Here is a 23,118-nt window from a genome sequence, read left to right on the forward strand (position 1 = left end):
GTAATGGTTTTAAACTAAAAGAGGGCAGATTTTGACTAGATAGAAGGTAGAAATGTTTCACAAAGAAACACATCTCGGGCACTTCTGCACAGCCCTAGGCGGGTGTCTGTGGTGTGACCCATGCTCTCCCCTGACGACCGTCCTTCCTGCCTGGGCACCGCGGTCCCTGCCCGACTCCGTCGGGTCATTTGGCCGTGCGGAGGCGGCCTGGGTGCCGGCAGCGCTCCGCGGGCACTAGGCCGCGGGCGGTGAGGGGCCGCCGCAGCCCCGGCTCCAGCAGGCCCCTGCCCGGGACGCCGCTGGGCGGCCCCGGCTGGCCGGCAAGAGGCGGCCGCAGGCCCCGCCTCTCCCCGCAGGCTGCTCGGCGGAAGACCGGGGCGGGTGGAGCCGCTCGCCGCCGCGGCCCGCCGGAGCCATGAGCTCCCACCGCAGCGAGAGCGACTGGCAGGGGCTGGTGAGCGAGGTGAGGCGGCGGGGCGGGCGCAGCCGTGGGCCGGGGCGCCCTGCCTCCGCGGCGCGGCCTGGAGGCACCGGCCTCTCCCTGGGCGGCCGGGGGAGAGGGGCGGGTCGGCCCCGCCGCGGCGCCCGTCTGCTGCCCAGCTCCCTGGGGAAACTGCCGGGGCGAGGGCCAGAGCCGGCGGGAGGGGGACCCCCGGCCCGGAGCCGAGAGCGGCCCCGAGCCGCGCAGCGGCAGCAGGTGGAGCCGGTGCGGCGGCGGCCATTGAGCCGTAGCCTGGCCAGGCTGAGCTGTACGGCCACGTCTGCCCTGTGGCACAGCCCTGCCCCTGACCGCCCTCACGCCGCCGGCCCCGGCCCCTGCGCGGCTGCTAAGCTCCGGGGACGAGCGTCTGCCAACCTCGCGCGTGTTAACTGTGGCCGCCGGAAAACAGGGCGTTGGGCGCTGAGCCTGCTGTTGGTTCGAAATCGCCAGGGGTTCACCTGTGGCCATGACCCGTGGGGCTGAGGCCTCGGGCCTCGCACTGCTGCCAGCTCGGCGGCAGGTCCCGCAGCAGCTGCCCGGCAGCCAGTGTGGGCGGCGGGTCTGCCTCTGTGCGCTCGCTCCTCTGGCTTATGCGTGGTTTTCGTACTTCACTTGAATCAGAAATGAAAGGGGTTTGAGACCTGTGGTGTCATTTATAAAATGGGAGAAGAATCTGTAACGGCACAGGGGCCATCAGCTTCAACAGGTGGAGGATTTTCAGAATAAAAGAGCAGAAAATTTTGTCCACATTAAACATCCGCAATGTTTACAGGTACACATTTTCATGTAGGATAAGTTACCAAACTCAAAACAACTTGAGGTCAGTATAATTTAAAGTAATATCTTCAAAGTCAAGTCTGTTTAATAGGCAGAACCATGAGGTTTGAAGTAGGTTGGCATGCTGATTTTTTTGCATTGCATTAATTTTGCATATTGATAAAAATAGTATTTTTATGTTTACAGCTAGCAAACAAAACTTCTGTGCAAATGGCGTGGGCCTAGATCAACCTGACTGAGTCTGCTGGCCTAGAGTACTACGCACATGGGTGAATCCCTCTGATTTTAAGAGGGCTTTGCCTCTGTTACATTATGTGAGCATGGCTTAAGGCCTTGACCTGTCAAAAAGATGCATGAGTGCAGGGTCCTGAACCTGTCCCTTCTCCCAGTGATTGCAGTGGGAGCTTGTATGGGCCCAGATCCATGCTAGTACAGTACATCCAGAACTGGAGTCTACCTATGCACACAGTGCTTGCAAACACACAAAATAATCTGGAAGAAAGTGAAAAGTGTACTCTTCATAGTATCCTGATCGTGCAGTGTCGCATCTGACACCTCATTTTCCAAATGGAGTTTTATTTGGGGTGGGGGTGGTGTCACATGACACAGAAGGGTAAGAGATAGAGACAATTCACGAGGTGTGTTTAAAGGAAATGTCCCTATTCTTGGCTTTAAAAAATGATTTCAAATTACTTTGAAACTTTTTTACTTTTGATATAATTTAACCTAAAAACTCTATCCTGAAATTGAGAACTTATTTCTGGTTTAGGGGCTTCCTGATTGTAGTGAAGTTGTAGTGGCTGTGCTAAGCTACATTCTTGCAAATATTTGAGCATACAATTCATTTTTTTCAGGAACAATTAGAGGCCTAGTGATTTATATTCCATTTTTCCTTCCTTTCTCTCTGTTCCTGCAGCAGGCTTACAGCCTGTTTTTCTGCATGAATTCTGTAGCACATGCTATCAGGATATGGGCTTCCCTCTTTTGCTGTCCTTTTCCTTTGGCTGTTGTGATTAACTTCCCGCGATTTACCCATTAACTGCAAAATCCTAATGGGTCTGTGAGAAAGTGGCTCTAACTTCTGAAGTAACGTGTGATAAGTTTTTCCGGTTTACTGTATCCCTTGGTACAGAGCTTCTCCAGGCCTCTTCACTTCTGTGTCTGCTAGGTAATTTAAGTTATATTCCCTATGCATTTCATAAGCGTTTTCATGTGCTTTCAAAATATATGATAACATAGAGCTACCATGTCTTTCCCTGTCTAAGTGAACACTCTGACATTGCTGATGCTGGACAGTTAAAACATAGAATGGGGTACAAAATCTTCGTATAAAAGACCAGAAGCCAGTGGGTTCAGATCCATCGTCATGTTCTTTTTAATTTCCACAAGCTCAGTCCTCCAAATTTGAAAGCTAGGAGTAATTGAAATACTCATCAAAACAACTGTAATATTTTTAAAAGTCTGGTATTGCAGGTCTTAAGAAAAGCAGTAGGATGTAGTTTTGGTCCTTATATATATATACACACAAACACTTGTATATGCAGCTGTATATTTTTGTAGTTTGGCTTTTCATTCTTCATTAGATAAAAAGAATGCTTGGTTTTTTTGATGTGTTCCAGTTTTCTTCTATATTTACTTTTTTTTTCCCCATTTGATTTTGTTCGATTTCAGTGCCTTTTGCTGTGTAGCCTTTCACATCTCTTTCTCTGCTTTTATTATGCTCATTACTAACTAGTTGCTTGTTCTTTTGCTTCCATGTTTATGTATTTTTCCACTTACTCTACAGCCACATGCATTTCAGGCCTAGTGTGCATAAGGTACTCTGAACAATCTTTGCACCACATGTACCTTGAACATTCATTAAACTAACTCTGAATAGGATGACATAGGAAGGAATACTGGGACAAAGCCAACTTAGCAAATACGTGAAGGAGCAGAGAGAGTCATTGTTTCCATGGATAATCTCACAAACAGAATGCACAACAACAAGCTTCAGGAGTAAGAATCTATGTAAATTTTGCTCATTCTTAAGCTGAGTTCAAGTATTGATGGTGGATGAGTATATATAAAAAGTACTCTGTTGGGTTACCACACAATTTTTGCTTGGAGTCTGGGTTTTTGTCCAACATTTACCCCACTGAACGACCCATGTTTAGGATATTTAAAATCCTGTGTAAAGCTGTAGGATGAAGAACTGGTCAATAACTGCTCTTTTGATACAAATGAAACTGAGCCATAGCAAGAACTTTCTTGCTGGCTGGACTGAGATGGTGGCCTGCAAAAACAAGTGATCTTCATAAATCTCAGAATACTATCCCAAGAGCCCATTCCTTTGAATGTGCCTTCAAATGTCTCTTATTCTAAAAAAAATAAAATCCTGGGTGCAAACAGAATACCTCTCCTATCTGGAAGAGGATAAAGAGAGGAAAGTGTGACAGTTATTAGTTGCTTTGGTGAGTGCATTGCTAGAAAGCAGTCATGGAAAGGTGGTTATACTGTACTGTTCACTGAATAGAACAGAATTCTTGAAAATAGTTTTGGTCACCAAAATCTTGATTGCGGAGTTTTGGTTTTTTGCTTTTAAGTGTTTTCAAATGTCCGTGCTTACTTCTTAGTCCGACAGCCATGTAGCCATGTTTATGGATATGTGAAGCTGTTGACTTACACAAACTCATGTGAGTCGCAACTCCTTAGTGGCTCAGTTTTCCTGTGTCTATAAGGGAGATGAAACATAACCAAATGCCATGAATATGAATAAAAACCACAATATATGAACTTTGTTCAAGGGTGTTTGGGGTCGTCTTTTGGGAAGGTTGTAGATGCTTCCAACTCTGTGTGTTCTGCTGTGGAGAAGGGTGTGATTTCAGTTTTTGCCTGAATTCCATGTAATCTGTCTTGGAATCATTTGATCTAAGGATGATGACAGAATCTGTGATGAAGAAAGGAGTAGGTCATAGCATGATCTTGAGGTGGCAGGATGAGTTGAACAATGCTGGAAGATTGTGTGTGGTAGGGAAAGAACACTTTTACATAACCTGCAAGACCACCACTGTCCTTGCTTGAGAGAGCTGACTTCTAACCAGTTCGGTCCCCTTTCTGCTGAAGTCAGTGAGTGCTTCCATTCACTTCATTGGCACTAGTCCAAATTTAATATTGCTCAGAGAACATGTACTCTTTGGCAGTGTTTTCCACTGGAAGCAAGAAAGGTTTCCTAGGAAACCCGTAAGACTAGAGTGGTTGTCCTCTGTCCTTTCTGCTAGCTTCTCCCTCAGATTTGCCAACTACTAGCATTAAATCCAATGTCAAAATGCTTCTCTTTTCCTTGTCACCTCCCACACATTAGAGCATTTACTGTATGCTATTTACAGCTACTCATATGTGACTGTGCCTCCTAAAATTAGTTTGAAGAAATTTAGTCTCCATTTAATTTGTCATTCTCAAGAGGCTATTTCTTGATTATTAACTGTGTATGGTCTTCAGCACCACAGAGGGAAGTGATATGCTTGTGCTCTTGAGCTCCCTTTCCTAGTAATTGCCAGGAGAAAATAAAAAAATTGGAGAGAGAGTTTTGGGGAATTACTTATCAAACACACAACTGTTGAGCAGTGGTTCTAGTTGAAACAGCTAAATGTTCCAGACATTAATTCAGAGTAAGAGTGAGAAACCTAACCTGCTTGTAATTGGCAGAACATGCCTTTCCCATTGGTTGCGCTTTTTTTTTTTTATATGGACAAGAGAGAAGTGGAAAGAAAATTAGTGAGATTTTCATGTTTATAGTATATCTCTAACTTTCTGTCCTGTTGCCTTTTCAAACAGAGCATGAAATGTAATTCACCAAACCTATATGAGGGCACCTGACAGGCTTTGGAGCCACTAATTTCAGAGCTTTTCTAAATGCAGGCAAATGCCAGTGGCTATAGGGAAGAACAAAGTGCAGCGGATGCTCTGCGGTCCCTAGGTTATTGGGTTGGCATCGTAATGGCTTTGTCATTTGGAAAAGGGAGTGGAAGGGCTAAAACAGCTGGCGCTGTGACTTACTGCTCTCCAGAGTTCTCAGGAGCTATGGCAAAGGTGCTGCAGAGACCTGCATGCTGGGTTTTCAGGCAGCAAAACAAGCATTTGCTTCTCATGTTTCCGTGAGAAAAGGTTGGACTAAGATACCCTCAGGGATGTTGAGGAACAAATGTGGAGAAATTAAGAATGTAATCTGAAGCACAGCATACAAAACTTTTAGGGGCTGGGCCACATCACAAAATAGTGTTATTTTGACTAATCAAATCAAATGATGGTAATTCCTAAATGACCAGTGAAGATAATGTGGTGTAATACTGTCATCAAGACAAGACTTGGTGTTCTGGGGAGCTGCTTATATCACTTATTTCATCAGTGTGACACCAGCCTGCTTTGTGTTCAGCAGTCAGGAGGTAGGTAGTGAAGCAAGTGCTGGGCAGCAGGAAAAGCAGAGTTGATACTGTGGGATAAAACCAAGGACACTGCATTATCTCAGGTTTTATCAGAGATGAGGACATGAGATGGCAGGCAAATGGCCGGTAATCGTGTATTTCTCTGAGTTTGAGTGCTTGACTCTTTCAGATAAGTTGAACAGTTTAATCTGAACTCAAGGGCAGCAACTTTACTGAAACACAGTCAACAAATGTGTTTTGGGACTCTTCAGTTTGTCATTTCCACAACAAAATTGCCTCCAAGAGTACAGTGAGGAGAAATTTGATAAAACTTAAGGCAGTTCAGTAGCAGTTGGATCTCTTGGCCAAAAGATGGTGAGCAGAGCTCCTGGTTTCCCTGAAAGCATGGTGGATGATACATTTCCATGCCCACGTACAGTGTGGTGGCCCGTCGTCATTTGGGAGGACGCTAGGTCCTGGAGTGTTGAGAGAACGCAGAATAGAATATGATCCACAGTGATTCCAAAGCACAGTTTGGAGATAGTATCTCTACTTTTACCCTCAGAAAATAAGATATTTTTCTTCTTGGCACTAATTGCCATTAAAAACCCAAGTATAGGCCAGTAATTTGCTAATCTTTAAAAGAAATTATTTTGTGATAGGAATTTGGTGTGTTTGTTGGTTTAAAAAAAGCAAGTCTAAAACCTTGACAGTGTCCCAGCTTCATCAGATTATTAGACCATGTCTATGGTGTTGTTAATGAGATCTATCCAGATTTGTCACTAAAAATAGCAATGGACAAATAGGAAGTGTTCGATGTAGAGGGTCACCTTGGAGCAGTTACACTCTCCTGTAATGTCAGTCTCTTTTTACTCAATTTCACTAAAGTAGTTATCTGGCTGTAAAGCAGTTCAGGCAGTAATGTAGAATGTCGTATATATTCCTTTAATTATTATGATCTTCCTTGTAGCAATTATAATTTGCTTTATTGCAGATAACAGTGAATTGGTAGATAAAAGTCACTAGACAGATATGAAAAGTTGTACGTTTTAGCTTTTAGATTGAAAGTATAGCAGCTGGTTCTTGATTAACCTTGTTTTTTAAACTCAAATATTATTTTGGAACATCAAATAAAAAGAAACAAGAGACAATTGGAATATTTTCTAGTAACTGCAGTGCATAACAGAATTCACTTGTTTGTCTCACTGATAGACAGTACGTGAGATGTAGGCTTTCCTTCAGCTGCAGAGGAAGAAATCTCTATATGAATGCCAGGAGCATCTATTGAATGCTTTTTCTCAGACTATATGAGAAAATTTTCCTTTTTGCTTGCAGTGCTCCGAAAAGACTGTCAAACTCCTATGTTCCTTTTGACAGCATACCAATTTTGCTGCACTTATTTGTCCATATATGGGAAATTGTTAGTGGGACTCAGTCATTTCCCTGAGTAGAATCCATTTCTGGTGTACAGTTGTTAGATCAGTTTATTAGTACTTTTTTTTTTTTTTTTTAACAATCAGAAGCATATATATTGAATAATCTCTTTGAGGTCTGTCTTTGTATGATTTGTTTTTCCTTCCAAAATGGTAATGGGAATTGGAAACATAGCTCTGTTGAATAATCAAATTCCACATAAATGCTGTGACTTTATTTGTTTCTTGTACCATAAGCCCATGGAAACAAATTACTATACATTATTATTATTTGTATCCCCTTCATTTGGGAAAGTCAATATATGCAAAAGGCAAAAATGGCTTCAAAAAGTTTTCTAGTTAGTCATTTTTATAGTAAAATCCAAACAGTACATTGATGAGAGATGCTAAGACCCTTTCTTCTGTATGGCACATTAGAGTATAGAAGTTAAAGTAAGTTAAAATAGAGGTTTATCTATAGTTTATCGTTTTTATATGTAAGATCAAGTTAAAATATACTTCAAACAAGGAAATCACTATTCCTTTTCATTTAGACCCTGAATACAACTGTCCCCACAATCTATTAATGGTTCATTATCCTCAACCTAATAGATAATGGAGAATTCCCTTGCCTCTGCCAGAGCTGCTGTGAAAGGTGAAGCCTTCTTTTATGCTTTGAGCGTGTCCTTTGCAGAGAGCTATGACTCATGGCGGAAGCAAGATTTGTTTAGCACTAGGTCTGCATTTCCTGCCTGATAAGTATTATTTTTTATAGTCTTATCCACATGCTCCAGTTAGCTTCCGACTCTGTTGTACACTGTTGCATGTACCAGCACTTGTGGCAAGACTCGGAGGCACCTGCTGCGGGTCTGGGTGTGCTAAGGCGAGATGTTCAGCTTTGCTCCCCTCCCACTGCATACATTGGGTAGGCTGTTCTGCTCCATGTAGGCGCTGGCTGGATGGGCCAGCTTCATTCTTCTCGGCTGTCAAAGGAACAGGACAGTCTACTTGGTTCAGGGGTTTGGGCTGTTGTTTCTTTTTTTAAACTGATTAAAACAATTTAGTGAAGGCGTATTTTAGAATTGACTAAGACATGAGATGAAACTGGAAAAAAAGGAGAGAGATTGTCAGAGGCGAATATTTCATCGTAAGGGAAGGAATTATTTTATCAAGTTTGAAGCAGTTTACCATGTCACTATAATCACTTGCTGACAATATTAAAGTTTAGCTTCTGATACCTTTCAGTGCTTTATCAGGGGACTTGTCATTTGTGTAAGGTATCAGTAAGGACATAAGTACCTAGGTACAGTTGCCTTTGTTGATGCCAAGGCATCATAATCCATAAAATTTATGGCAGGTTTTCAACTTCAGTATTGCCAGAAATAAAATTAATCCAAGGTGGAAGTGTCCTTTCTGAGAGTTCAGATCCTTCCTGGGATTGCTTTTCTCATTCCCTTCCTGCTTTTCTGCAACTAAGCGTCTACCGTTTTTGGAAAACGTTGGCTATACTAATATACCAAACTTGCTTTTTCCTTTCTTATTGATTTGAAATTGAGATTAACAAAGTCCATTCCAAGCAAGTAGTACATACGAGTAACGATTTTTGTCCCAAAGAACAGCACTGACTTGAACAGTATGGAAGTGCTGATGCTCTTGCTTTGTGCAGGAGCCCATAATGACAAAGTATTCGTGTCAAAGTATATAATGAAACTATAAATTGTTTTCATGACTGCTGTGATATTTGGTCTCTTGCAGAGCACATTCAGAAAGTATTTAGTGCCACGTCTTATGTGAATAACATCAGAAATAGAAATATATGCTTTAGCATGAGCAGAGTCAAGTGATGGGTAAGAAGAATCTGCTGATTGAACATCATATTAAATGAAAAAAGTTGCCTGGAACTTCTGATAGGTAACATTTGGCCACTGCAGGAAAGGGTGATGTGCATGTTACTCTCTCTGCCTCTTAGCGGGGAAAGGCAACGAAGCAGATCAGACTAACACAGAACAGCTAAGATCTGCAAGTTCTGCTTTGCTTTGTGCATGAGCCCTCCGCAATAAGAGACGGTGGCTTGAGGGGAAGGCTCACCTCTGCATTCCCTCCCTGTTCAGGTGTTTGCAATATTCCTGCATTATTTCCCATTCTTTTGACTCAGCAAGCAGGTGTGTATATTATCACAGCTGAATTAGCTTCTTTTACCTGTGCCAAAAAGGTATCATACTGTAATTGTTTCAGACTCAAGGTAAATTTTGGTTGCCACTCATGCTACCCCTTCTGCTGAAACATGTTCCTGTTTCACTGTCCAGGTGGGAGGCTGAGCCCAGAGGACATTGCTGGTAGCGGGGAGGAGGAGGAGGGAAGGGGGCATGACGTGGGAAATGCTGCTTGCTAATTGAAAGCTGAGTGTTGTGGACAGAAGTAGAAAAGGGAGTTTTCAAAGGCTTCTTCCTTCTAGCAGTTTTCCCAGGGTTGTGGGTTAAATTCTGAGGTTCCTCATACTATTGCATATGAGGGAAAAAAAGGAGAAACTTGAATTGCTGAATTCAGGTGAGCATGTGGCCTTACAAATGGATTTCAGGCTTCTGATACAACAGATTTCTTTCTTGTGATTGTTATTAATAGGCTAAGATGAGTTGTGGCAGACTTTGGTCTCGTGCAGACGGTCTTCCTCTGTCTTTCCAGAGAAAATCCAGTACTGGCTGGGGTAGAAACAGCTTGTTAAAATTATTTTGGTTTTGTTCTCTTCTTCAGTATCTGGTGTGCAAAAGGAAGCTTGAAAGTAAAAAGGAGGCATTGCTAATCCTTTCCAAAGAGCTGGACACCTGTCAACAGGAAAGAGACCAGTACAAGCTTATGGCCAACCAGTTGCGGGAACAACACCAGTCTCTGAAAAAGAAGTATCGGGACCTGATTGTAGGTTGTTCTTTATGAATACTGTATATTTCGGGGACAAGGATGAACCTCAAAAAAAATGGAAAGAAGTCCATAATGACTGCTGTAAAAACATTTAGGTACTTGTTTACGGTAGTCCTGCAGTTGTACAGCCCTGATCATATTATTACTCATTTGTTCCGCATTGATGAGGTAGTGCCTGTTATGTAAGACACAGAAAGACAGTGCATGCTCTGAGGAAATTAGTTTCAGTCATAATTCCATTTAAAAACTGACTGCGGTATTATTATTCCACAGCAACTTAATGTACCGTTATGAAAAATAACGCAACATAAATTTGTAATGACCTGCTGTTCTAGAAATGTAAACAAATCTTCAGCCTAAGACAATTTTTTGAGTTGAAATTAATATTACTAGTATTAATCAACATGCCGTATTTTAGAAACAATTTTGATAACATTTTAGTTAGAATACGTGTTTTAAAATTTGATACACAAACTTAATATAGTTGCTGGCTTCAGAAATAAGTTGCCAATAAAGTATGTCCATTTATTTATTTGTAGGATGGGGATCCATCCCTTCCACCTGAAAAGAGGAAACAGGTAGGATTTATTTTTCAGTTGACTTTTTTTATCTGCTACGAAAGTACTTTGCAAAAGTGTGGAAATGTTAACTAGAAATCTGGTAAAAAGTGAGCGTTTCTGTCTGTTGAAAAGCTCAGTCTTTAAACTGTGGCTTCTTGTGCTTTTCTCTAAATGTCTTACACTCTGAAATACCTGAACTATCATTAATTAGAATATATGGCTATTGCTTTTATGTTCACCTGAGACTGAAATTGGTCAGTATACAGAGACTTGAGACTGTTCTTGTTGTTTATCCTTCTTGTATTGAGTCCTAAAATGGGTTCATGACAGGACTTCTCATACTTAAAAGCAATCTGGGAATGCATTGTCTGCATTCCATAATTGTTAATTTATCGTTGTTAGTACTGTTTTCCATTAGGTACTCTCACAGGTCACTTGGGCTCTATGAGTTATAAATGTAAGAACAATGGTAATTGCATTTTATGGTCCCCTGAAAAACTTTTGCCTGTTCACAGATATTTTTTTTTTTTTTTTTTTGTTCTGGAGATCCATATAGTGTGTCCTTGTTCTTGAGTGTTGGTTGTCATGTCTTAAAATTAGCTTAGTTTTTAGAGAAAATGACACCCAAAACACAATGTGTGAGCAGGGAGAAGAGGACAACCCAAAAGAACAAAAGTTGTTACCATAATTGCCAGTCCTGAAAGTCTTTTAACCATGTTTAAATCATGGTTATTGTGTTCTCATAATGGATTGGAAGTTCTAGTCATCATCCTTTCCCTGGGAGTTTGCATATAGTACTTGCTGTTTTCTTAAAATTTTAGGGGCTTAGGATTTTGATTGTTTTAAACTAAACTTTCAGAGGCAATATAATTATTCCTTCAGGCAATTAAACAAGTAGCTTCCAAGAAGTCAGTGGCTCAGTGTAGAATCATTTAACTTTGTCATTATTTAGCATAATTTATTTGAAATTCTGTTATTTCAGCAGAGTTCTAATAAAAGCTTATGACCAGATACAGGTTTGTGCATTCTGACTACTAAAATTGGAGCTGAAGAATATACAATTAAAAGGAAAACAACCAATGATGCAGTATATGGGTCATTACAGAGTTAAGTAGGAAGGGAGATTTGTCATCCCATGGATGTTGTTCTAATTCATCTTCCATCCTTCAAAACAAATAAATCTGACACTTATTTTCTAAAATACTAGCAAAATTTAGTATAAACTCAGAACCTGCTATTATATTAAGTTTTGGCAAATCTTACCATAGTAAGTGCCTGGAAAACCATTTAATAATCTAGCTAGGAGTCTTCTTTTTTTCTGAAAAAGTTATATATTCATGCTAGGTGACAGTGAAAGAAATAAAATCTTCTTGTCAAATGGGGTCATTTATAGGTGTCCGTAAGGACAATGTTTATGTTAGGTTGTACTGTAATAGACTGTTAATGCACTTCTTGAGTTTTCATTTTCCTGAGAAGTGTGCCTGTAGAAGGGTGGATAATATGGAGTATTTAGGGCAACCTTTCTGAAGAAGAGTATAGTTTTGCTTTGAGAAATGCATCAAAGAATAGTAAAATAAAGTTATTAATATTTTGCCATTATTACTGTACGTACATTTCTTAGTATTTTCTTATCTAAGAAAGAGTGAAGTTCTCTGTGCTGTTTTGTACTTTTTCCATCCCCTTTTTGCCCAGCAGCCTAGTTGCCTTCTGGGAGAAGTTTGTGACCTCAAGTCACTTTATAAAAAGAGAGACCCTGATCCTATAATGAATTTTGTGTGACACAAAAGTGCATGCTGTTCTCGTGGTCAGAAATGAGATGAAAACATTATATGCTGAACAATTTGCTATCTGTTACTTTTCTTTACCGCAACTGAGAAATTATTGTTGTAATTGCAATCTAGAACCTTAATTGTAATAGCTGGGTTGGAATTGCTGCTTTCTTCTCCTTCATCTCTTCATTTTCACCTTTATTATCAGTTACGCTTTGCGACTTCTTAAAATACCTTGTTTTCCACACTGTGCCTTCTCTCCCTGTTTTGCAACACAGAATTTTCATGTTTTGTATGGAAATATCACGTAACCAGGCAATTTCTATCAGCAAGAGGTTAACTCAGAATGTGTTTTTGTAAAATCGGTGTTACTTATAGGTATCTTAACATGCACTGCTCTGCAGTGTTTTCCCTCTCAAAGCTGTGTGTGCAGTGGAACGCATCTCTGAGATAATCCAAAGGTTGCTCCATGTGTATTGCCTTCTGCCAACCAACAAAAGCAGGAAATGAGAAACTGTGCTACTGGAATCTCTTTTCCTGCAGTAGGTGTTTTACCATTAGCATTGTTATCACAGCCTGTGAGCTGTCAGTGCTTTCCTGGCCTCTCTTACCAAACATTCACAATTAAATGCTGCGCTTGAAGGTAGTTTTATGTCTTGTAGTAACAGGCGTAGGGTAATCTTTGGATAAGTAATGGAGGGGTGAAATGTTTCAGGAGGATAAGAATAATGAAGAGTTGATTTTGATGTTAAAATTAACCAGAGATAATAAACAATAGGGACTTCCCATTTTGAAAGGCATATTAAAATGTCTACATAGCCTCTGTTGTGCATGCTAGACAGGTAGAAATTCTACCATTTTGCAGTGGTATACATTTATATGTGTTTGCTGTGATACAGGACTTTTTTATGACATTGGCAAACAACTACTGGATATCTGTTAGACAATGTTGCCATGCTGGGAAACTTAAAGAAAAAAACATACATGAGATTTCTAACTTGATTTATACTGACTATTACTTTTGTCCACATTGCTTACGTTTTCAGTATAACCTCAGTTTGGGAGAAGCTTTGTTGTTGAAGTAACAGATCAGTGAATCCTCTGACCTTCTATATGAAAGGGAAGTTCTTTTAATACAAATGAGATCCTTTGAATAAACAAAAGTGAAGTAAAATGCATGGTTAGGAAAATGACCGTGCTGGGCCACAGTCCTAAATACGCTTTGCTTAATTTGATCTTAGTGAGACCACTCAGTTGGAGATAATGGGTTTGCACTGGGGCTATGTGTCAAGAATAAAGTCACAATGCATATGTTCACTGGTGAGCTCTTATATTTGTATTTTACATGTATGAGGAACCTAATTAAATGGAGCTAAACATCACAAGATGACAGAATCGTTAAGGTGGGAAGGCAGCTCTTGAGATCAACTAGTCTAATCCCCCTCCTCAAGCAGGGTCACCTAGAGCAGGTTGCCCTTGACCATGTCCAGTCAGGTTTTGAATATCTGCAAGGATGGAGACTCCACAGCCTCTCTGGGTAACCTGTTCCAGCACTTGACCATTCTTACAATAAAAAAGGGGAGGGGATGGTGTTCAGATACCTGCAGGTATTGGGGTGGCTAAAGTCCCTCATGAGGACCAGGGCCTATGATCATGAAGCTTCTTCCAGTTGTGTGAAGAAGGCCTTATCTACTACTTCTTCCTGATCAGGAGATCTATAGCAGATGCTCAATACAACAGCTCACATGTTGATCTGCCCACTATCTTGACTCAAAAGCTTTCAGCTGACTTCTGACCTGTCTGAAGGCAGAGCTCCATGCATTCCAGCTACTCTCACATAAAGCGCAACACCCGTCCTCACCTTTCTGCTGTCCTTCCTAAAAAGCCTGTATCCCTCCGTCACAGCACTCCAGCTGTGTGAACTATCCCACTGTTTCTCCATGATCCCAGTGAGATTGTAGCCCTGTAACTGCACACAGTCTTCGAACTCCTCCTGTGTGTTCCCCATGCTGCATGCATTAGAGGCCTCTGAGGGGCATCCAGGTGTGCTGGTTTGGCAGTACAGGCTTGAGAGCTTTCCCCACAAGGCTGTTCTGCAGGCACTTCCTTCTTTACATGCCTAGGCTCAAAGGAATTGCACTTCAGCTCAGTTGCTTTGTGAATTGCTATGTCCTTCTCTTCCCATCATCCCTGGCTCTTCGCTTGCCTGCCCTATCCCAAGCCTCCATGTTCCTTCCTCCATAATTTCTAGTTTAAAGCTCTCCTTATGAAGTTGGATGGCCTATTGGCAAAGATACTTTTCCCTCATGTAGTCAAGTGGATCCTGTGTCTTCCAAGAAGCTGTTGAGCTTTAGAGAGAGTGCTGTGGTCATAGAAACCTATTTGAGGCTTCTAATAACGAGCCTCATAACATAATGATGACATAGTCCTAGTATGGAGCACAGCTTGATAGCTACTCTTTTTGCCAGGCAAAAAGTCTCATCAGAGATCCTGTGTGCATCTTGCTTGAAGGTGGTCCTTAACTCTTGTTACAGTTATCTGTAGGTGTCCCAAGGTGGTTCATTCAGATCAAGACTCTGACTGCTTCAGCAATCATTGACATCACAGCAGCATGCTACCCACTCACCAAGATGTTGGTCAGATAGCTTGACTTCTGCGAATGAGTAAGTTCATGAGCGTGGCTCATTGGGGCAAGCAGAACATCAGAAGGACGGGAGGTACCAGGCAGGAGTATGTTGTGACATACCACAAATGGACCCATTTTGATCCCTTTCGCTTCCAGCCTAATGTACTCAGCTGTCACAACTCACTTTTGAAACAAACTTCAGGGATTACCTTATGACCATTTTTGACATCGTCAGAAAAAAAGACTAGTGTGACTATAGTGTGACTATTTCTTGTTAATTAATGAATTTGAGAAGTTTTGCTAGTCTTGTGCTAAGGCACAAAAGCTGCATTCAGAGTCCTATGAGATAAAATCTTCAGATAAAATAGACTGCGGGGTAAGCAATCATTTTGTATTTATCTCACAAGGGTGCTGTGAAGATTAATGTGATTTCCTCCTCTCTTCAGAGGGTCTGAAGATTAAAAACATTACACATATGCCAAACTTAGACCTGTGCTCTTTGCTCTGGTTTGTAGGTGTGTTTGATTCCCAGTGTGAGGCAGCAGATGGAAAATGGTGAGATTGTTTGCCCTTGCAACGCATCAGAGAGCAATATTCCCATGGATTTCAAAATATACCTGTTCTGAGAGCATAGCTGGTAGAGGGAGTTTGGTTTCTGCGCACTGAAATTTGCTGTTCCATTGGTAGGAGCAGGTGGCAGAACACAAAACCCAGAACTTCTTAGCCATGCTATGAGTCATGCTTTGTGAAGTGACACTTGTTTCTTCAACATGTAGGTTCTGCAGTAAACATGAGGCTAGGAGAGAAGAAATGCTGATTCTAAGGGTGTGATAGTCACTATGCTAATCTAACACACGCAAGACTGGTTGAAAAGGAGGGAAAAATTATTAATTTTATATGTCTACTGCTCAAATGGCTTTTTGGTTCTGTTAATCCACTCTGTAAAAATTCCAATCGCTGAGTGTCTTGAAGGTATGTGAGCGCGAGCGACTCTTTCTTGTTTTGCAGAGCCTTGTCAAGTTTTGACTGGTGTGCTTCTGTGGTGGGATTCCTGCCTGATTCTCAAAGCGGCAGATATTCAGAGGAGGAGAGGATTTTCTTCGCTTGTTTTATGTCAAGTGGCTGCTTGTCAAGGCTTTGATTTTTTGCTGTTGTTTTTCTGTGGGGAAACATGACCCATATTAAGTGTATTTTGTTTAGTATGCCCAGGACCTATAATTTCAGAAGTCTTCTCTACATGGTTTTTCAACTTAAAGAGAAAAATACAATGACTTTTGGTTTTTATTGTAGGGAAGCTAGTGCTAGGGGGGATCATCAGTTCTTCTACCTTGGAGTGAACAGTGGTAGTTGGTAAGCAAAGCAGGTTTTCCTGTATTAATTCAGCCATTGCAATCATGTGAATGCATTGGAGGAGAAAGTGCAATTAAATTTGCTATCAGTCACACCCATCAAGTGTGCTTAATGTTTCATCAAGCTTTTTTTTCTGCCAGCCCTATAATTCAGTGTTCTTCGTTTCAAGGTGTGGCTGAAACAAACGTAAAAGACTGTAAACTGCAGTATAGAAATGCGTGTTTGTATTTTTAAATATTTTTTAACTGTAAAGATATGTTGAAAGTTTCCCCGTCTTCCACCTTGCCAAATTACTTCTTCGGGCAGTATCTAAAGGCAGAAAGTCCTTTTTTTTTTAATTCTTTTTTTTTTTAAGTGTCGGATAAGATTTATGTGCAAGAGAATTGAGAGCTATATTAAAGACTCTGTTACTATCCATCATTTTTAAAGTAGTGTGGAGAAAAATAACACTGTGTGTATGTGTGGCTAGATTTGCAAAATTGTTAAAGGAGCCAAATTTAAGTGTAGTGCATAATGCCAGGGATGGCTATTTGGAGTTACTTTCCTCCCTTTTTCTTGGGTCATTGGTCAGTAGTGAACAAAGATCTGTTGCTGTCCAACAGGTATTCGCTGGCTTATGTTAATAAATATTTATAGGTATTTTTGTCAGTAGTTTCAGATGCTCACCTGTAGCTACAAGTAAGGTTCTCTTCCACTTTCTATCCCAAAAAACGCTCCTGCAAATTTTAACAAAGTCTAAGTGGAAAAGGGTGAGGTCTGTGATCCCATCCCATTGAGTCTTTCACACTCTGGTCTGTTCTGATTTAGGGTGCTTTTTTTCCCCTGTGTGATAAAGGTAGGCACTTCCCACTCGGCACTTTCACATCAATCTTTTTCCCCTTTCTTCCTAGTGTCTGGTGGGATTGTTGGCTATGGTCACGTTTGCTTTTGGTCAGAGGAAGAAGAATATGGGGACAGTTTCTTATGTCTAGTACTGCAATGGGGGTTTGGACTGCACTCAAATCGTACTTCACTGAGAGGATGGTCAGTCACTAGAACAGGCTCCCCAGGAATGTGAATTCCAAGCCTGCTGGAATTCAAGGACTGTCTGGATGATGTTCTTAGTCATATTGTTTAGTTTTAGGTAGTCCTGCGAGAAGCAGGGAGTTGGACTTGATGATCCTTATAGGTCCCATCCAACTTGAGATATTCTATGATTCTGTGATACATGCAAGCTTCCTGTGACAGACAGATGTAAACAAATACCTTGTCATGCTGCAGAGGCTCAAGAATACCTGCCAGAAACTGCACGTTGCCAGAGGTGGACAGAGCTCTAGAAAGATTGCCTGATACTGGGCAGTTAATCAGAGACTTGAATGAAGCACTATCTGTTATTTCATATCAGAAACAGCTGCATTGAGAGAGGGTAGGAGAAACAAACATTTTGCACTGCTGTGGGTTGTTGCAGAGGCGAGACAAGATGAGGCAGCATAAAGTTGTAGACCTCTGTATCTTTCCATTACCCATGGCTCAGAAATCTCTCTTCATCAGTACTTTGGAGTTAGTTTTGAATAATGTGAGTGAAAGAAGTAAAGTCTCTGATAGTTACAGGAGTCTTAAAAAGACTTCACCTAGAATTAAAAGAAACTGTTGAAGAAATTGAGTCTAGAGAAGCTGAATTTGGCTAATTTTCAGAGAGTTGTTCTCTGTTGCACAGGTAAATGATACGAGCTTTATTGTCTGCTGAAGTAATTTGTCTTGAATCTCTTAAGTCAATTCTGGTTTTGTTCTATGAATATTGAAAAGAAGTTGCCAGGTGGAAAAATTAATCGCCTTTCTCCATGCATAGATTTCTCCCCTTTCTTCAAAAAATACATGCTTACAGGTTCACGAAGTCAGTCCTCCATTGTTAGTTTTATCATCTTTCAACCATATGGTATGTTTTCTAATATATGCCAAAGAAACGGTACCAAGTCCAGGTGTTGTTCAACATATCCTCTTGGCTGGCTCTCTTTAAGCCCAGTAGAGCACTTTGGAAAATCAAATAATTCTCCTTCTATCCACATTTAACTGAGAGCTTTAATGAGGTCTTGCCAAAACCTTTAAAACTCTTAACAATCTAAATTATACATTGTATGGAACCTCTACGCCAGGGAAATGAATAATTGCTGGAGACTACTTCGGTGACATAGCTTGGTTGTTTTAGTTTAAAAGAAGTATAATGGAAGCTTTGCATTAAGGAGCAAGTCTATACTTAGCTCATTGTAATGCTCTTAGCATGCTTAAACAAGGCTGTTTTATTTTGGTGTCTAAAATTCTTCATTTAAAGTTTCTTACAAAAGCCGTGTCTTGAGTATAAAGGTTTTTGTCACGTTAAGTCATTTATATGACTGACAAATAAAATTCAGCATAGAATTGCAATCCCAGAGAAATGGTTTTAAAGGAAATAAATCTGAACAGGAAGATTTAGTATAGGCATGGTAATACCTTTCCTGCAGTTACTGGGAGCCGGGTTTTGACTACAGACTGCTAGAATCCTGGTGGTGTGGCTGTAAACACTGATTAGTGAGATTGAGTTCTTCCCAGGTGTTGACATTACATGTGTTATTGCAGCGTTAGGAGTTGTTCAAATTCACCATAAAAAGGGACTTCATAAATAGAAGTGTTTCAGAGAGGTTTGTGGAAATCATGTTCCTTTTAACTAACTCAGACTGGTGTGGTTGGATAGCCTTTATTGAAGTCAGCTTTCTTAAAAAAAAAAATAATTGCATCTGAGCAGTAGCCATAGATACTTCACTTTAAATACAATTTCCTGCAAACATGGGTTCTTTGTTTTCTTTCTTTTAAACAGCCATTAAGAAGTATCTCTCAAAACTATTGACTGAATGTGTTCTGAAGCTCCTTGATTCCTTCAGTGTATGAATGACTATTACACATTTGTTTAACCTGTAGAGAAAAAAGTCATTCTACCAAAGCATACTTGAGGAACCTTTTGCATTGCTTGAATGGTTGCTGTCTTTAAAATAAAATTAGAGGCAGCTTAATTTTGGCCCTATAACTGGCTATTTATATTTTTTGCTATTACACTCTTCCCAAATTATTTATTTGCAGTGTTCAGGTTTATCAGTAGTTTAAAAATGCTTTAATCTCGTCCAAAAGTGTGGGAAACTCACCTTACTTCTGAACCTTTGATGTCAGAGCACCAGAACTACAAAAGCTGTAGCAGTGAATTAGGCTTGTTGTTCATCAAGTAGGATATATCAGTTTCTTGAGTTATTTTTCCTGTTTAAAAGTCTGAAGCTATTGCTATTTTAGACCAATTGGAATTTGGAGCTGGCTTCTTCATATAGTAGCATACCAAAGTTTCCGTTATTATAGTTTAATAGTTTAGTAGTCTAATCCTGCAAATGGTCAGATGCATGCATAACTATATTCATGTTAATATTCATGTTAGTAGTTCTCTTAAATACAAAACCGGATGTGTGGAAATAGCAGTTGTTAGTAAACAAGGGGAAAGGTTGCAGGAATGGCTGTCAGACACCTTGTTGGTTTGATAGTGTATGAGTTTTAAAGATAAAACTTACAAACATCCTGTGAGACTGTCAAGTGGTAGTGAGAATGACTGTAAAAGAGCAGGACTGAAAAAGAAAGAGATATATCAAAATAGAGAAATGGGGGGGTTCAAAGTGAAACACAGCAAATAGGGAATCTAAAACTAAACCTATAATACCAAGAGAGAATTAGGAACAGTGAGTTGATGCACTGACCTCAAACCCAGGGAGTATGTGTAAGGGTAGTTTAGAAATATTGATTAATGGGCCTTTACCAAGTCATGCCTAGAAGATTTAAAAATTCTTATTTTATTCCTTTTTTTAATCTTCAGATTTATGGGAATGGATGACACACCTAGCTGTCCATAGGCAATGTCTTGAAAGGCTGCACATTAGCCGCTATGATTATAACTCTCTTAAAAGAGTTGTCATTGGTAGGCTTTTCCTGTGCTGAGTCGATGTTTGTGTATTCATGAGATATTTTTAGGGTAAAAATATAATAAATTTATCTGTAGTATTTGCTCATTTTCTGATATCATAGATAGTAAAGGAGGAGATTGCATTATTTTTTGGTTAGTGATCAAGCTGGTGGAATTTAATTGTAAAATTATAGACCACACTGCTTGCCCTGCTGACTTAATACGTTAATGTGAATGATAAGTTTTGACCTGGATTACTTTGGGGTGAGCTGTTTGTTTTTAATCTCAAGCTTTCACCTCTGTTTTTCTAGAAGTCTATGTACTAGCTAACAGCACAAGTCAGGTCACATTTGACGTTTTGTGCTACTAGATATCCATTGTACAACTGTACAGGGGTAGAGACTCTGGCTGGCCTCCTCTTTACCGGCTAGGAATCTGCTCTAAACACTATTAGGGAATATAATTATATCATAATTATTTCTCAGCTATACCTTTTGTCTAATTGTATGCAAGTTTAAAACTTATTTTGTCAACTTTGTATAAATATTGTCAAAGTGCTCTGCATTTCGCTCTTCCCACTAGCCAAGATACCAGAACTAGCATAGATGTTTCCACTTCGTTGTGTTTGGGTTTTGTGTGCTGCTGTGGGAGTGTGTATGCACACACGCTGTATGTATTTCCTACTATTAAAGATAAGGGAACTCTGGTGACTTTTGTTGTTATCTCTCTAATGAAACATGAAGTCTGGGTCCCAACAACAATAAAAGCAAAGACTGTTGGCAGATAAGGAGTGAGTCTAGGGTTTCTTTTCAATCACCACCTACACTGCTCTGCATAGGCACTAACTTCTGACTGATATTTACTCCTTTTCTAGGCAAATCTTGCTCAGCTATTGAGTGAAGCTCAAGATCGAAATAAACATCTTGGAGAAGAGATTAGAGAGCTTCAGCAGAGACTGGGAGAAGTACAAGGGGACAATAAGGTATTATAAACTTTTGTTGTCAGTAAATGGTATGGAATGTATAAACTGGGGTGGAGTTTTGCATTTACTTCTTAGGAAAACAACTAAAACAATGGGTTACAGAACTTCTAGAATACTTTGATTACAATAAATGCTCAAAAAAGTAGAAAAAAAGCAGCTTGTATAGGATACCAGTAAGTGCAGGTTATTAAATATTTTTGTATGCTACTTTTGCTCGGTTGTCCTTAACTATGTATTTTGCATCTAGCCTTGCTTTAATGATCTCAGACTTTCTTTTTTTCTTTTTTTAAAATATATTTTATTAGTGGTATCTCCTCTTACAAATAACTACAGATAAGCATGTGTTCTTCATCATGTGATAATTTTCAAGTTTTTTTCAATGAAAATGCAAAATTTTAGTAAATGATAAAACCAGGGAAGGCATAATTCTTCCTTTCAAAAATATGGAGCAGTTGATCACAAATATATATAGTGAGCTTTGTATTAAGCCCTCATCCTATTACCCTTACATAACAAATTTATTTTATTGCTAAATTTAACAAGTTATATGGAACATTGCTCAAAATCTGCCATTTGGTATTAATCAAACTCCTGTTGTCTCTGTTAATTGAAATATTTAAACTCAAGCCAAATGAGTGTAACATTCGCAGCTGGAGCTGTATGCAAAAGTACATTCAGAGATCAAACTAGTGAGAGGTTGAATTTGAGAGTTGAGGTGGTTAACGAAGTAAAAAATGAAACAAATAATGAATGATAACTTCCCTCAACTACAGTTTTAAAGTTATGGGATTTAAAAATGTGAGTAAAAATGATGTAGCTTTTAATTATTCAGGTGGATTTTTTTCTTTCCATTAATTTAAGTTAATTTTATTTATTTTATTTTAAACATACATATACTGTGATAATGCAATTTTATTCATTGTTTATCACAAAGGACTTCCTTGAAGGTGTGCAGGGAGCTGGGAAAGTGTCAAATGAGTCTTGAATTTGTAGTATGCACAGCATTCAGTGTAATTTGCTCAAGTCTTCAAAGACCAGCTTTCCCAGTGTTTCTTTTCATTTGCATGTTATTGTTTGAACTGTACTACAGTGTAGAAGACAGTGCCTTGCAGTTCTGCACTGCCAGGATTATGCCATGCAGCCCTTACCAAGCCAGTCCTAAAAGATAACAAGGGTTTGTAAGTACAAACAGAATACAAAGGTAGTAAAACTACAACATATTTAAATATTGAGGTTATATACCTATTCTAATCCCTTATAACAATATGATCTTGGTAACACAGCCTACTTCTTTGTGCTTGAACTGGCTTTGTTTAGAGTTGCCTTTGTGGGTTAACTTGATATTAGCTGGTCATTTTTGTGACACCTGTATTCTCAGCATGAATTTAAATTCACGATCCTCATAACAAATGGAAAAATACAAAAAGAGTTGTTCTGCCCACCATGCCCCTCTCCAAAAGGTGCAAAATAGTGCATCACTAAATAAAGAGGGGGAGGAAAGAGCTGCATCAGACAGGGATTAATATAGACTAGGATTTTCATTTTTGGAACACATTCTTCACTTTCCCAGTAAATGAAAAATAGAGCTTATTTTAGAGTCAGGTTGCTGTTTTTGAAGTGCCTAAAAAAGCATTGCCATCTCTCTGAGGGATTTAACACTCTCCTCCTGTGTCAGATTTTGCTCCCTCCTAGCTTTGGTGATAAAATTCTAGGCTTGTTCCCAAAGCCATTCTGTTCTGCTCATCAGTTCTCCTGTATTGGCAGCTGGGTTACTTCAGGCACTGGAGCCCAGATAATGCATGGTATATACAAAAACAAAGAACTATAATAATTTGCTTGTTCTTACATTTTTCCCCTGCATTCTTCTCTCTGCTTTTTCTAAAGTGAGGGAGG

The 23,118-nt window shown here is 39.9% G+C and overlaps 1 protein-coding gene across 1 annotated transcript in view; it reads left to right on the forward strand.

Moving 5' to 3' along the window:
- Positions 1-415: 415 nt before the first annotated feature.
- The window catches only part of CCDC149 (coiled-coil domain containing 149), a gene marked incomplete at both ends in the record, with an annotated part of 49,166 nt that continues 26,463 nt past the window's right edge, over positions 416-23,118 (forward strand). Inside the window, 4 exons of the mRNA XM_081999238.1 lie at positions 416-463; positions 9,825-9,986; positions 10,529-10,567; positions 21,118-21,225. Of these exons, the coding sequence (XP_081855364.1) occupies positions 416-463; positions 9,825-9,986; positions 10,529-10,567; positions 21,118-21,225 (357 nt within the window). The remainder of the gene's footprint in view (positions 464-9,824; positions 9,987-10,528; positions 10,568-21,117; positions 21,226-23,118) is intronic.

Source organism: Phaethon aethereus (assembly GCF_964289735.1).
Source record: "Phaethon aethereus genome assembly, chromosome: 4".
NCBI lineage: Eukaryota > Metazoa > Chordata > Aves > Phaethontiformes > Phaethontidae > Phaethon > Phaethon aethereus.